The sequence below is a fragment of the Accipiter gentilis genome, chromosome 7 (genome assembly GCF_929443795.1).
Source record: "Accipiter gentilis chromosome 7, bAccGen1.1, whole genome shotgun sequence".
Lineage (NCBI taxonomy): Eukaryota > Metazoa > Chordata > Aves > Accipitriformes > Accipitridae > Astur > Astur gentilis.
This window is the reverse complement of record NC_064886.1, coordinates 9251105-9266307: the sequence shown is the minus strand read 5'-3', so window position 1 is coordinate 9266307 and position 15203 is coordinate 9251105. Positions and strand designations below refer to the sequence as shown.

The 15203-nt window shown below is 45.5% G+C and overlaps 1 protein-coding gene across 2 annotated transcripts in view; it reads left to right on the top strand.

Annotated features, from left to right (window-relative positions):
* Positions 1 to 15203, top strand: part of EDC4 (enhancer of mRNA decapping 4) — a 38101-nt gene that overhangs the window by 15531 nt on the left and 7367 nt on the right. The window contains exons 13-23 of one of the 2 annotated variants that reach the window (XM_049805424.1): positions 693 to 765; positions 1213 to 1304; positions 1809 to 2005; positions 4333 to 4421; positions 5207 to 5360; positions 6108 to 6571; positions 8829 to 8930; positions 9884 to 10036; positions 11435 to 11471; positions 12451 to 12631; positions 14578 to 14733. In XM_049805424.1, coding sequence (XP_049661381.1) covers positions 693 to 765; positions 1213 to 1304; positions 1809 to 2005; positions 4333 to 4421; positions 5207 to 5360; positions 6108 to 6571; positions 8829 to 8930; positions 9884 to 10036; positions 11435 to 11471; positions 12451 to 12631; positions 14578 to 14733 — 1698 coding nt within the window. The remainder of the gene's footprint in view (positions 1 to 692; positions 766 to 1212; positions 1305 to 1808; positions 2006 to 4332; positions 4422 to 5206; positions 5361 to 6107; positions 6572 to 8828; positions 8931 to 9883; positions 10037 to 11434; positions 11472 to 12450; positions 12632 to 14577; positions 14734 to 15203) is intronic. The other variant, XM_049805425.1, reaches the window with a different exon arrangement.

The window sequence follows — 15203 nt, the reverse complement described above, 5'->3', positions numbered from 1 at the left end:
CATATTGCTCTGAAATGCAGAAGTAGAAATGACTGATACGTGTAACAAGTCAGGAGCAGACCGGGACTGAAACTTCAGGTCCCTGATTGGTGCTCAAATAATTAGGACAATTTGCATAGGAATGCCTAATACTTTTTTTTTAAAGTGGGGAGTTAGGTTTATCTTTTCTACTCAGCCTCCTTAGCTTTGTTAGCAGTGAGACTGATACAGGTCTTGGGTGAATGTTGTCAGCACTGGCTGATGGGAAGTTATTGCAGAGCTCTTCATAACTGTAGTTATTTACAGCCAGGAAGGATGGTTGAGCCCTGGTCTGAATGTCTGTACAACATAAGCTAGTGTGTGTCTCTCTTAAAATACATCCAACCAGTCATTTCAACAGCAAGAACAAATCGCTGACAGTTCCAGACCTCAGCTTCCTCCTCTTTACCTTTTTTTTCTTTTTATCTTTTTTTCCTCTTCCTTGAGGTATATTTGGCTGGATTAGAGCAAATTTGATTGCTCTCACTTTGAAAAGTAAAGGCAGTGTAGGATATACTTTCCCTTAACAGGGTGAATCCACCTCCGAAGTGGAGAGGTGATGAAGCTGTATCATGCTGGTTCTCTGCTGCTGGTTCATCTGCTATGGTGATTTTTTTAGTACTTTGTTTGCAGTTTCCATCCAACTTCATGTTTTACTTTTGTCTTACTTCCAGAAGGTGCTCAGGGAGCTGGGGCTGTTGAATCAGCAGCAGGCGTGCTGATAAAACTCTTCTGTGTGCACACCAAGTGAGTATGTGTAGCAGCTGCCATGGGCAGCTGTCAGCGGTTGTCCTAATCCTGCACTGACCTGTAGAAATTTGATGTAGCAATTCCTTTTGCTCATAACAAAAACTGTTTGAACCCATAGAAACTTCTAGCTGTGCTGTGTTCAGTATGGCCTTACCAGGAAGTAGCCCTGTTTGGTGCTGTGGCAAGCTAGTATTTTTGTCACCATGAGTACGCAGTGACTTAAGAGTTGTGCTCATGTGTAAGTGCTGGGAAGCATCTCTCGAATGCTCTGGGTGCCAGAACTGGGTGACACAGCGGAGTGAGGATCAGCTTCTGCTGCTTCTGTCATGGAAGACACTAAAGCATATTCCAAGGGAATCGCCTCTATGAAGAGGAATCTTCTAAGCATTAGATTTTTCCTGGTGATTCATAAACTAATCAGAGATGCCCCTTTTCTTTTTTCAGGGCCCTACAGGATGTGCAGATTAGATTCCAGCCTCTTCATAGTCCTGACATGAGTGCATCCATGCCTTCCCATGGCTCTCATGAAGAATTTGGTGAGCATTTGTATTCAGACGATCTTCAGCTTTGCTGAGCCTTTAAAGGTTGTTGATGGGGGGACAGCAGGAAGGCAGCTTTGGGTGTGTCTTTAATAGAATGGTGTCATTGCGTAAAGGATTCTGAATATGGACTAGCTGTGAAGCAGGCCACTTGTTTAGACACTGGTGTGAGTATGGAGCAGGAGTACATGTTAGGCTGGGAGCGCTAATGCTTTGTGCATGCTTGAGTTCACCTTGCTAGGTGATTTAGCATTTGTGCCAGAAACTTGACATTTTTCAATCTCTTATTATCAAAGCCTGATAACATCCACTCTTTAGCATATGAAGAGTAAGCATAACACAGGATTAGCCTTGCCCTAAGCTTTGACTACGGTGTTGCAGGGTTTTTGCTTGTTCTTTACTTGTATGGCTAGCAATGGCATAAGTTCATACTTTGTGGAATTAAAGCTTTAGCTTTTGGGGGAAGTTCCTGCAAATTGATTTGTATTTCTCCCTTGGAAGCCTTTCCAGACCACATGGCTGATCTAAGTACAGAAGGGCTGGGATCTAGAAAAGGATCAGTGCATGGCTCTCAACCAGACCTGAGGCGTATTGCTGATCTGCCTGTACCAGCAGACTTCCTTTCTCTCTCAAATGATGCCAAACCTAAGCTGATGACTCCAGATGCATTCATGACACCAAGTACATCTCTTCAACAGGTAACCAGAGAGCAGCACTGTTTTGGGGTACAAGGGGTGGGTTTGGATTTTGATACTTTTGGGAACTCTTTCTCGGCAGTAATGACTCTGATAGGCTAAAGTAGCGGACTGAAGAGCACGCAGGAAACTCTGTGCAGGTAGCGAAGCTGAGTAAAGACATGTTGGCACATTTAAAATGCTAAGCTGGCCTAAGTTTGTGTTGCAAGTGCTGTGTTTAGCTGCAAAACTGCTGATTTGGCTGTGTTGTGTAGGAATACAGGTTTGCTAAATAACTGTACCTAAGCTGGAAGATTGCTCTTACTGGTTTACACATGTTGTTTGGGGTTGTGATATAACTATAATGGAAGAAAATATGCCATCTCTGCACATCCTGTCTTGTGGGATCCTGTGGGATGCATGTCTGAAATGATCAGGTAGGTAGATGGGACCATAACATCTTCTGTATGAGATCTGCAAATCATCAGTCCAGTAGCTTGGTGGGGTTTTTTGAATCTAATACAACAGGCCTTAACTTGTACAGAAGGCAAGTCGTCTGTGCTTGCACCAGGGATTTTCGGTATCAGGAAGCATGTGAAGCATTCCTTGGGATTTGGTGATGTCTGCAAAGGATAGCAAAGTGTCTTGGTGAAGAGCCATAAGCAAGCATTTACTCCTCAGTGGAACTCTAATGGACCAGTCAGAAAATACAGAATTCCTCTTGATGTTCTGTCACATGTGCATGGCCAGCAGTGCTGCGGCACCCACCGTTGGGTCCTGCTGGGCATTTCTAGGGGCTGTCTGGCACTGACAGTGTGCATCTGTCTGACTCGGCACAGGTATCTGCTGCCCCTTGTTGTTCATGCCAACAAGCAGAAGTGCAGGAGCTCACTGTTGCTTGGCCACTCTGCATCCAAGTGTCATGTTAGTTTGTCTTAAACCCACTCAGATATTCTTGCTTTATAGCCTGCCTCTGTACTGAATTTGTACTGAATCCCTGTACTGAATTTGTGGCTGTGTAGTTTTCTCTATGTCCTTTTAGAATGGGAGTACATGTAAATTAAAAATTATTTTTTAAAGTGCATCCTTTAAGGAAAGTGATCTGCAACTTAATTACAAGGTGTGGATTCCACTGGTGAGAAGCTGTGCTGTTTGTGTCTGCCTTCCCATGAGAAATGAACAGTCAGCAGTTATTTGCTCTGATGATACAGTTCTTACAGGCAAGGAGGGGAGTGCTTGTGAGCAGCACTCCACATACAGGGCTTCTAAGCAGGGCTTAGAAGAAGCCATCCTAAGGCAGGGCTTCTCCCTCCAAGGGAGGAACACATGGTTGTCACCACAGCTTGAACATGTACTGGAGGAGCCTGGATGAGGATGGACAGCACATGGAGATGATCAGAAATGGAGATTGTGCTGAGTTGACTAATGAGAGAGAGCCACCCTGGTGACAACCTGGGGAGCAAAGAATAAATTAAACTCCTCCTAAAGGTTTTGATGTTGCTGGCAAAGTTGCCGAGTGCAGAAATTAATTTTGTGCCTGAGGGTGGGTAGCCTTCCCAATGCAAAGATGTCCTAAGGGAGCAGAGAGAAGTTGTTGATGAGGTGATGGTTGCACATACTGTTTGCTGCAAGGAGCAGCTCACTCTTCAATTTAAACAGTGTAACTGTTACCTGGCTTTTTACTGCAACCTATTTTATGGCAGGCTTTTTCCTGCTGGCACCAGCACCTAGGAGTACTGTAGGATGGACAAAGCCTTGAGTTTAGCTCAATCTCTGCTCTCTGCCGTAAGCACTGTCATGCGTAAGAAGCTTGGCCACAACGGCTTTCCCAGCTGAGTACTTGTGTGCTTATGTTGGTATTCTGTGTAGGTGTTTCTTGGTAGCCAAAAGCAGCAGTGGGGGCCAGCATATCCCCCTGTGCTCTTCACTGCTAGCCAGCTAGCTAGATGAGCAATATCTCTTCTTGTGCATTGGAGTATTCTACTTCTGTGTATCAGCAGTGCAGGACCTAAAATCTGTACAGACTCTGGCCTCACTAGCAGCAACAGACCTTTACAAGAGCAGTCTAGCTCAAAGAAGAAAACGGGGATCTGGTGCGGACCCCTGCAGAATGCCACTTTATATTGGGAGAGCAATTGCTTGATAAAAGCAGTCGTGGTTCATGTCATGAGGACATATTGGGGCTTGCCTATGACCAGCACCTGAGCACCCTAGCAGTACAACTCAACCTATTTTTTTTTCTATTCCCTCTCTGCCAAAAACTGTAGGGGTTCTGAAGCCAGAGTTCTCAGGTCAAGCTCTGCTGTTGGACTCTTCTGTCGCATCCTGACTGCTGTATATTTTTCTTACAGATCGCTGTATCTCCAGGCAGCAGTGTTAGTTCCCTGACTGCAGTCACAGCCATGAGTAGCACTTCTGTCACAGATGCCTCTATGCCCAGGTAAATAGCGCATGTATTAAATAATATATCTGCAGCTGAACTGATACGGTCCTTCAGGGTGGCACAGAGCTGTAGTGTATCTTGTAGGAGAGGAGATAGTAACCAGAGTTAGAAACCGGCCCGAGTCCCAGTGTCCCTATGTGGGCAACTGTTTGCATCTCTAATCCAGCTTGGAGCATGCCTGTTGTCATCCAAGGGGCCAACAATAGTGTTTCATTTGTGCCTCCTAGGGATTCTCTTACTGCACCTCAGTCTCGTTGCTTTACATGCTTCTCCCAAAGGGCTGCTGTTGTTTACAGGTAAGAGAACACTGCAGCCACCAAGGACAGGGAGATAATTGGGACTGTTAGGAAAACTTTACTAGTGTTGCAGTGGGTTGGGCTGCATAACATGCCAAAACTTCATTTCTGTGAGCTGGGAAAAGGACAAAGACCTACCCTGTAGTGTCCTGTTTCTCCCTAAACTCTGTACAGTGTGAACAGAGTTGACCCCTCAAATTCTAAGAGATTGCAATGCCCCTCTTTTTTGTTTGTTTGGGGTTTTTTGTTTTGTTTTGTTTCCACCTGGTATCTCTTTGGGCTGTATGGGGCCTAGAAGATGCAGGTGCTAGTTGACAGGGGTAGCTGACCACAGTGGAAAGACCAAGGACTTGGAGAATACTAGTGAAGTTTGGGTTGGGCTTCTCCATTGACCTGTGGAGCCCGTCTCCTCACCCTGAGTGTTTGATGCAGATCTGTATCATTAGGTTGGCCTGCTTGATTTGTTTGTGTCTCTGCTTTCTGCAGGCCATCAGAAGACTTGACTGTGAGCCCCAAGATGCAGCTGGACACCAGTCTCACACTGAGTAGCAGTAGCAGCAGTCTCCAGACTAGTCCTAGGAGCCATTCAGTTCTTATCCCAGGCCTGCCTGACAAGCTAACACCAAAGGCACCTGTTCCAGTAAGGCTCCAAATGCCGCTCCCTTCCTTCTCCTGATGGCCAAGGGCCCTCTCTCTACGGGCCTATACAAGCTGAAATTACACTTACTTGAATATTAACGGGGCCAGCCTCTGCCCTTTGGGAAACACAACTGCTGGCACAGATCTGCAGCCACGTTTACCTGTGTTAATGGTACTTGGCCTCATGTGAAACAGCATGTCTCTGAAAACTAGCGACAAGTCTAGCTTGTGCTGTCACTATCACAATGGTTAGACATGGTCAGCCTTTGTGTTAGGAGACAGTGCTACCTGGAAAGGTTTCTTCCTCCTTGTTGGTCTGACAGGTCTGAAACAATCATATCCTATTCATAAATTTTTCTTTCCAGGTGTGATGTAAAATAGATTATGACCAAAGCTTGCAATTGAAATAAGCTTTCAGTCCAGGAGATATTCAATGTTAGAACTAACTTTTTCCCCTCAAAGAGAAGGGATCCTGGAGCAGAGCAGGGAGGTAGAACTGGTGTTAGATATTCTTTTGAAAGTGTGTTCAAATTAGCATTGGCTTAAGTGTGTTGTTAGCCCACTTGAGAGTCCATCAGAAGTTTTGGGGCCCTTGTCCATCTGCTGAAGAGTAGGAGCACAGGGATCACATGAGGAAAAGATACAGCTGGCTGTTTCCAGAGGTGGTTGGTGTAAAGTACCAGGGGTTCTTGGGGTGTCTCCAATTTACCCTGAAGGCTCTTATTTGATTTTTTTTTTTTTAATGCAGGTCACACCAGGAAACCCCTCTCTAGCACTGGAACTGCAGGAGGTGGAGCCCTTGGTGGTGCCCCAGGCTTCTCCCACGCGTGAGCGCTCGCCAGACGTCATTTCCTCTGCTTCCACAGCCATGTCCCAAGATATCCCAGAGATTGCTTCTGAGACCTTGCAACGCAGCTTTGCGGGGGCTCCATCTGGGCTCCCTGCGGAGGTGCTGGAGCCCAGTCATCACGCAGACAGTATGGCATCCGCTGCCTCAGCCTTGCATTTGCTGTCTCCGAGGAACCGGCACAATTCAGAGCACAGCCACCACTCTTTGGACATGCCTCCAGTGGAGGTGGACAGACTGAATGCTCCATCATTACTGGAGACTGCTTTAACTCAGGAAAATGCATCTTCTGACAGTGTTGTGAGTCAGCCATGGCCAGCAGCTCCTGACATAACCAGGGAAACCAGGAACAGCATGGCAGACAGGTAATCACTTGGGTTTGTCTTGCTTAGGGCAGTTTTTTTGCACTTGCCAAATTGCTAGCTTGGTGAAAAGCTCATGTTGTGATTAAACCAGAGCAGTTCACCATCCCTCCTTTCCTTAAAGGATCTTATGATTCAACCTTCTTGCGTGCTTGGTCTGTGTATCTGTGTCCTGAACTTCCTAGGCCAGTTCTAACAATTTATGCTCTCTAATACTCCTTGCAGCATAAAGGATCTCTGTTAAGAAGGTGAAAAGTCTACTTTATTGGCCTTCATGTTCACATGGGAGTGGAGACTTGAGATGGGATATTTTTTTTATGTGCTCTAGAAATAAAACCAGTACAAGCTAAATTCTGCCCCAGGTGATGCGTTCCTGCATGCTTTTGTTGAAAGGAATCAATTAGCACATAATTGACAGATTTGATTATAGGTTAATTGTATATCTCTCTTCTAGGAGTGGCTCTGCAGCTAGCATTATAAATAAAGTACTTTAAAAATCAGAAAATTAATGGCAATGTCTCTGTGGAGCAGGCATGCAGAATAGGGCAACATCACATATGCCTGCTTACCAGGAGCAAACTATTATACTGGAGCAGTGCTAGGATGCATCACAGAATTAGTATCTCTGTCTTGTAGTGGGACAGGAACAGTGAGATGCATCTGGCACCTCCAGAGTCTGTCTAGGCAAGGGCTGCATGCACCATGAGAACCTGTGTCGTGGTTTCAGCTGGGATAGAGTTAACTGTCTTCCTAGTAGCTGGTACAGTGCTATGTTTTGAGTTCAGTATGAGAAGAATGTTGATAACACTGATGTTTTCAGTTGTTGCTCAGTAGTGTTTAGACTATAGTCAAGGATTTTTCAGCTTCTCATGCCCAGCCAGGGCACAAGAAGTTGGCAGAGGACACAGCCAGGGCACCAGACCCAAACTGGCCAACGGTGTATTCCATACCATGTGACGTCCCATCCAGTATAGGAACTGGGAATTGGGGGCGGGGAATCACCACTTGGGGACTGGCTGGGTGTTGGTCGGCGGGTGGTGAGCAATTGCCCTGCGTATCATTTGTACATTCCAATCCTTTTATTACTACTGTTGTCATTTTATTAGTGTTATCATTATCATTATTAGTTTCTTCTTTTCTGTTCTATTAAACCATTCTTATCTCAACCCACGAGTTTTAGAACTTTTTCCTGATTTTCTCCCCCATCCCACTGGATGGGAGGGAGGGAGGGAGGGAGCAGCTGCATGGTGCTTAGTTGCTGGCTGGGGTTAAACCACGACAGTCCTGCTAACACCTTCCTTTTCAACAGAACTAGGAGGCTGAGAGTGTCAGTGTTGTCCCCCAAACTATTGAGGGCTGTTCCCTCCCATCATAATTGCAAGAGAAAGGCTGCACCTTGTGCCTCCACACCTGAGGATGCTGCTTCAGGAAATGGTCTCAATTCTGATGGCTCTGGGAAGGGCACTGAGGCTGTGTCTCTATGTGGTGTTTTTGCCTTTGCTCATAATTTGCTATAGGAATTTGCAACTCCCCTCAATCCCACTCTGTCTTTGAAGTCTTCAGGACTTCTCGTATCAGAATATCAGATCAGATATCTCTGGATCCAAGAGTTTGGGGGTGGTTTTTTTCCACATTGCAGCTCAGTCAAGCCATCGGCCCATGTGAAAGTAACAAGTGCTCACTTCTGTCTAAAGATCTTCTTGCAAGCTGAATTCAGATAAATGTAGTTTACAGCTTAGAAGCATGTGCAATTTGCTTTCAAAATCTTTGTGAAACTCAGACTGGATTCACTGTTACAATTCTGTTCTGGCTGGTAGAGCTACCCCATCAAATTCACACACTTCCTCAGACACCTGAAAGAACTGAGAAGCACTGATGGGTTTTGCCCCAGTGGTCAGTATTACTTGGGGAAAAACAAACCCAAGATGATGCTATTCACTGAAGTACTCTATACTGCCCATTTTGAGCAGTGGCTTACCCGTCTTGCATGAATGTCTGTTGGGAGATTGTTCTTGGTTGGTGCCTGAGGCATAGCTGAGTTGCTTCTCCCTTCGTAAGGCTCCCAGAAAAATGCATAGAGAATTTTGAGTGTTTAGTGCCTCTAAACAACACCTGCCGCTTTCTGGATATGTGCAGATAGGTGTGGGGTTTTTGTTTGTTTTAGACATTCTATCAGGGTCTCTCATGAGAAGTAGAGTGAGCAAATATCCAAGCTGAAAGAGACTTCCATAATGGTATTTTCTTTCTTTTCCTTCCCCAGCCCAAGGGATGAGGTTGAAGAAAAGCACAAGAGCTCTTCCTATCATCGACACAGTTACCATCTGCTGCAGCATGACAGCCAGGATGCTAGTGCAGAACAAAGGTACCAGAGTGCTCAGCCCCCTCTCTCGCCCCGCATGGACTCAGTTCAGGCTGCATTCGTGCTTCTGTCCCCAGCAAGCCTTCACGTGTGGGGTGAATGTCTTTGCTTTGTCTCCTGACTTAATGTGCATATGCAGTCCAGCTTCCACAATGTTCTGATGACTTCAGCTGATCACGAGATTGGCCTCTGGGCATTGTCCAATTTATTCTCTGTAGGGAAAGGTTTGACTGGACTGCTTCTAAGAGCATGGTCCAAGCTTGGTTTAATTACCAGTGAAAACCTATTAAGGGATCAGTTTCCAAATGCTGTGCCTTAGATAAGGTAGCAAGGGTATCTCAGGAGTTAGTTTCTTGCTTTTGACATATTTGCTCCCTCAGGAGCCACCCTAAAGCTCCGTGGGCACATTCTGTGCACCTGGCAAACTCAGCCCTGTTTGACAGCTGAAGGTTCATTCATAATCCACACTTAAATTCAGACTGAAACGTATTGAGGATCACATACTTCCTAAGCTCAACCTGATTCTCCTCTGTTCCCGCAATACTTGCTGCGTTAAGTGTTTTCTGTCTGTAAAGCTGTTAAAGGACATGCTGTGCTTGGGTTCCCTGCTGGGTCAGTGTCACATCTGAGGGGTTATATGCTAGTGGGTATATGCAGCAAGAACAGGCATCATTCTGCCACACTGCCTGAACCACAGTTGTCCCTAATGCAGAGACCCTTCAAGTCTTGTTATGCAGCACTCGAGCTCAACCTGAGCATACCTGGATCAAAATGGAGCAGCATGTGCTGAGCTCTGTAGAGGTCTCTCTGTTAAAGATCAATGTGGCAGATGTCCTTAGCTGCACGACTCTGGCCATGTGTGGATGAAGAGCAGAGTGTGAATCCCCTCCCCGTAGTGAAGGCTAATGCTGTCCAGTATTGCAAGTGATGTCCTCTCCCCTGCTGTTCCTTCATAGTGACCATGATGATGAAGTTGCAAGCTTGGCTTCTACATCAGGTGGATTTGGTGCCAAAGCATCTACACAGAGGCTGCCTGTGAAGGACTGGAAAGCCAAGGCATCCCCCCGGGCTTCCCCAAAGCTAAAGCGGAAGGGCAAGAAAGATGACGGGTACGCTGCACTTGCCAGAATACAGGTGGCTGTGGGACCAGCTGTGCCGGGCCAGTGTCTGGTATAGCCATTCACAGTGAGACTAGGGTCTGAGGCTGGGCAGTGGCCATGTGCTCCCAGCCCTCACCCCATTTTGCAAATGGCAGTAACCCCGCAGAAAGTGTTGCTGGTTACTCAGGCACTGACTACCAGTCAGGGGTGTGGGAGTAGGTTCTGCACTACCTTTCCAGCTGGGACTCAAAATCCAGAACATAGCCTGGGCTTCAGAAGAACGTGTGGGAGGTAAATGGCACGTTGTGGGGGGACACTGGATCCATTTCCTGGTTTCAGTGAAGGCTTCATTGGAACTGTGACACTGTGAGCATAGCTTAATGTGGCCTCCACTTCTGGTTGGCTTTTGAATGCCTGCACAGTGCCCTTGTTCAACAATATCTTTGATTTGTTACCTGCTTGCTGCTTATGTGTGTGTCTCTAAACGTGCCCGTATGAATGTCTTGTAAGTGAAAATTGATGACTGGAAAGGTCTGCCCATGGCAAATTAGATCGGCCTATCTGCATTAATGTGAGGAGAGCAGCACAGCTTCTGCATGGGGCTCTCTAATTTTCTTGTGTTCCCATAGCTCTGTGATTTGGATCTCTGGCTGTGCAGATTACAACAAAGTTGAGCTATGGCATTAAGTTTCTGGCTGTGGTCCTGTACTGTGACACCCAGAAGCTCTTAGCCTCAGAAATGCCTTTCATTTTTCCTGCCTTAGTCCTTTTAAAGTTGCTGAACGGATGCTGCCTGGGAATAACAAATGCTTACTTTCCTTCTGGTAGTGTTTGAATATTCATAGATTTGTGACTTTGATGGAGACATGCAATATTAGTGCATCAGTTTGGTGTTATTTTCTATTCTGCTGTATGTGCTGGAGTGCCTCACTAGTTTCTTCACCTTGAGAGCTGGAATCGTTCCAGATGATTTGAAGCTCATTAATTCTATATTTAACAAATGACTACTTGGGTTTTCTTTGTAAAATATCAGGAGACCTTCAAAAGCTGTTTGGCAAAGCCTTCCCTGACTTTGAATTTGGACAAAACTGAACAATCAGTGTGCACTGTTCGTTGTAACAGTCCTCATTAAGACTTGGTTCAAATTTCCTCCCTGCAAAGGGATCAGTCTGTAAGGAACTTCAGGGCCTGTGGATGGTGCAAATGATGGAGTCAGTGCTGTAAGGACTGGGATTTCATCACCTTCCCATTGCTCTTTGTGTTATACTAGGCAAAACAGAAGTATGAGCTGGAGTGTAAAATCTAAAGCAACTGTAAAATGTGTCATCTGTTTTGGCAGAAAGCTTGGATAATAAGAGTAGTTAATGGACATAACTGGATTACTACTCTTTCTCTTTTCATTTCCAGGGATGTGAACCAGTCGCCAAGATCATCTAATAACCAGGTGAGTCAGAGTTGCTCTGCAGTCCATCCCAAGGGCATGATGCTTCAGCTCTATTTACTGTTTTACTAAAGACCTGAGAGAAGGTTCATCCCAGTTCCTTGAAGTACTGCAGGCCCCTGCTGTGCCCGAGCAGGCTGAGATGGGGCTGCACTTGGACTTGGCATTGTGCTGTTCTCTGACTTGCAGAGCAGAGAAGGAACTACTCCAGACTGATGGCTTCCTTCTCACCTTTGTGTATCAATGTGCATTTCTGTGTTCTCACAAACTCTATATCATCTAAGATGCTACCACTCATTTCCTCCCCTGCTGAGCCGACTCACATGCGTGAGCAGCAGGATAAGCTGTTCCCAGCAAAGAGTCACAGTGGGACTGGCCTGTTGGAATTTCTTGTCCCTGTTGATAGTACCTTCATATCTGGCAGAAAATGCTCTCAGCTGAGTTGTGTACACTTTTTAAACTGCCCATAATGTGTATTCCTCCTTTAGATATTTTGAGCAGGTCAAGAGACAATGAACTATAGATGTATATTTCTCCAGTTGTTCAGTTATTCGTAAGTAAGTGAAAGAGCTGAAAAAGTGCTCTGGGAAACCTCCTTCTTACTCTACTGATTGCACAGCTCTTTTCATAAGCGTTTGAGGTCATTATTTACATTCAGAGGCATAAACACTCTGAGTAACTGGCCAAAAGTGAATAGGATCTGTTTTCTTTTAGATGCCAGAACTTTGAAGAGAGTCTTGAATCTAAACACTTGAGGATATTCTAAGTAACCATTTATGAATTCCATGTGGGAACTTCATATACTTTTATCAGTTTATTTCTTGGGACAAAAGTCTTAGAAATAGGCATTGAGCTGGCCCTGTTTTTCTGCTTTGCATGTTACGCTTCAGTCCTAGGCACAGGTGTTGATGTAATACCTAGCAGCAAGCTTGACTGACCTCTGATCCTGTTAGAAATGAATGTTTGTTCTCTCCACGCATAGGTGACACCAGAGTTCCAGGATGAGCTGATGTGCATATTGAGGAGCCAACAGCGGGAGCTCTCTGAGCTGCGTCAGAACCAGATGGAGCTGCTACAGAGACTCACAGATCACCTTGATGCCATTCAGAGTTCCCTTATGGGTCACATGGAGAGGGTGATTGACTCCCAGCAGGAGCAGGAGCGTATCCTTGTTTGGAAATGCTGTGTGGCAGTTAAGGAGGGGAAGGCTGCAAGGCAGACTAGAGACATGAGGAAGGCTAAGAAAGTTCAAGGATCTTGGTAGTGTGGGCTGTAGGTGCAGTAGAATTGCCTGGCTGCAGTACAACTAGTTCAATTCCTCTCAGTCCCTTTCTAAGGGCAAGAAACTCAGAAACAGGATGGAGAAGAACTGATACTTTCTCTGTGCCACTGAATCTTCTAGTTACCCATTAAGACCGTAAGTGCTGCAACGTGGAGTAGACTAGAGGTGCACCTAATGCATTATCCTACGTCAGGCAGTGGCCAGTTGCACAGGAGTAATTATAGGATGATCCTTTCCTCCTTAAGGCAAGTCAGTACTTGCACCAGAAATCATATCTGACTGCCATACTGCATAGCTGAATATAGAATTATCTTGTCTCTACCCATATATACATCTGGTGGTCCACAGGTCCCTTATGCATTGTCTGAAAATTACTTTCGTTTGGTATTTTCAAGCCTGGTATCTAATTATTTTTTTTGTAGTGTGAGTAGTCGGTTCCTGCACATCTTTTGCTGCACTGAATTTGGTCATGTTCCCCAAACTAGGCAGCTCTAGCCTGGTTTCATGTCTGAAACCACTCTTAACTTCTATGATATGACAAGGATTTCTGTTTTCTCTATTAATTAGTCTTGGAATTTCCTTTTTGACCATCAGACTGATATTTTCAAAGATAATTCAGATAACTTTCTACTGAAGTTCACAGTCTAGAGCTATACTGTAATATTAGAATATTTTTTACCTATCTGCACAACTTCATATCTGCACTGAATTTTGTCAGCAGCTGAATTGTCCTTTCACTGTTTGTTTTGTTGGGTGTTTTTTGTTTGTTTCTGGTTTTGTTTTTTAAGATGCACATGCATCTCAGTGTGTTGGTTTCTTCAGAGAACTTGGTTGCTTCATGAGGTATGACTAGCTTTTATTAAGCCTGGGTTTGCTCCCATGCACTGTATCACTTATGTCCACCAATTCCATCCTGTAGAAACTACCAATCTGCTTTTTATAGATATTGGGCTTCTTAGTTTCTGTAGTGGTTTTGGCTGGGATGGAGTTAATTTTCTTCATAGCAGCTGGTATGGTGGTATGTTTTGGATTTGTGACCAAACAATGTTGATAACACACTGATGTTTTTGCTACTGCTAAACCCTGTCAAGGCTGCCTCTTGTTTCTTGCACTGCTCCACCAGTGAGCAGGCTGGGGGTGGACAAGAAGTAGGGAGGGGACACAGCTGGGACAGCTGACCCCAACTGACCAAAGGGATGTCCCATACCGTATGACGTTGTGTTCAGAGGAAAAGCTGGGGGAAAGGTGGAGGAAGAGGGGACATTCAGAATGATGACGTTCATCTTCCCAAGTCCTTGTTACGCGTGATGGAGCCCTGCTTTCCTGAGGATTGCTGAACACCTGCCTGCCAATGGGAAGCAGTAAATTAATTCTTTGTTTTGCTTGGCTCGCATGTGCAGCTTTTACTTTACCTATCAAACTGTCTTTATCTCAACCTGTGAGCTTTCTCACTTCTACCTTTCCTGTTCTCTCCCCCATTCCGATGCAGAGGAGTGAGCGAGCAGCTGTGTGGGGCTGAGCTGCCTACAGGGGCAGCCAAGTTAACCCACAATACATAGGGAGTGCTGGTGTTGAGCTTCTTTTAGCTGTTTGGCTTTTCTTCCACACCTTCCAGAGCTCTTCTCTCACGCTGATCCTTTGTTTAAGAGCACCCTGTTGTTTACAGGAACACATCAGCCATGTTATTGGACCCCTCTTTCACCAGAGCTGCAAATTTGCTCTCACTGAGTCTCTGAAAGCGAGGGTAGTGTCCATCTTTGTGGACAGGAGTGTTGAGGGTAATGAGGAAATCTGTTGTTCGTGCTCCTTAACATGCATTCTCATCAGAGAGAAGACTAGACCGAGCGCTGACGGAAGGACAGCAGCGCAATGGGCAGCTCCAGGAGCATCTGACTCAGCAGCTCTCTCAGTCCCTTTCTACTGCTGTGTGTAACCGTCTGGAGAGGACCATTCGTGAGGAGATGAAGAAGACCGTACCCCAGTGTGAGTGTTGCTGCCTAGGTTTTGAAGGTGGATCCCTGCAGTTAGCCCCATAGGGATTGAAAGCATGCTGTGTAAAAGTGCTGGCACTATATGAAGTAGGAGTTATGTTATGTGAAGACTAGTCATTGCACTTTAAACTGGTGCAGGCCCCACTGTAATCTGAGAAGAGGAGTTGTGGTTTGGAAGGAGTATGAGGCTCCCAGAGGGGATGCCTTTCCAGAGAGCATGGTCAGACCTTCCATTATAATCCATAAAGTTTCTGGAGTCTGTTTGGTGGAGGAAGGCAAAAGAGGCTAGTGAGTTTGGAAATGCTGAGACTTGACTAGAGGAAACTTAAACTTGTCTTTTCCCTTCCTTGATGCACTTGCACCATCCATGTAAGGAAATGTTCAAAGAAATGCTGGCAGGAAACCCTTCTGCAGCCATTAGTGTCCACTACTCTGCTTGAAGCAGGGCTACACACTATTCTA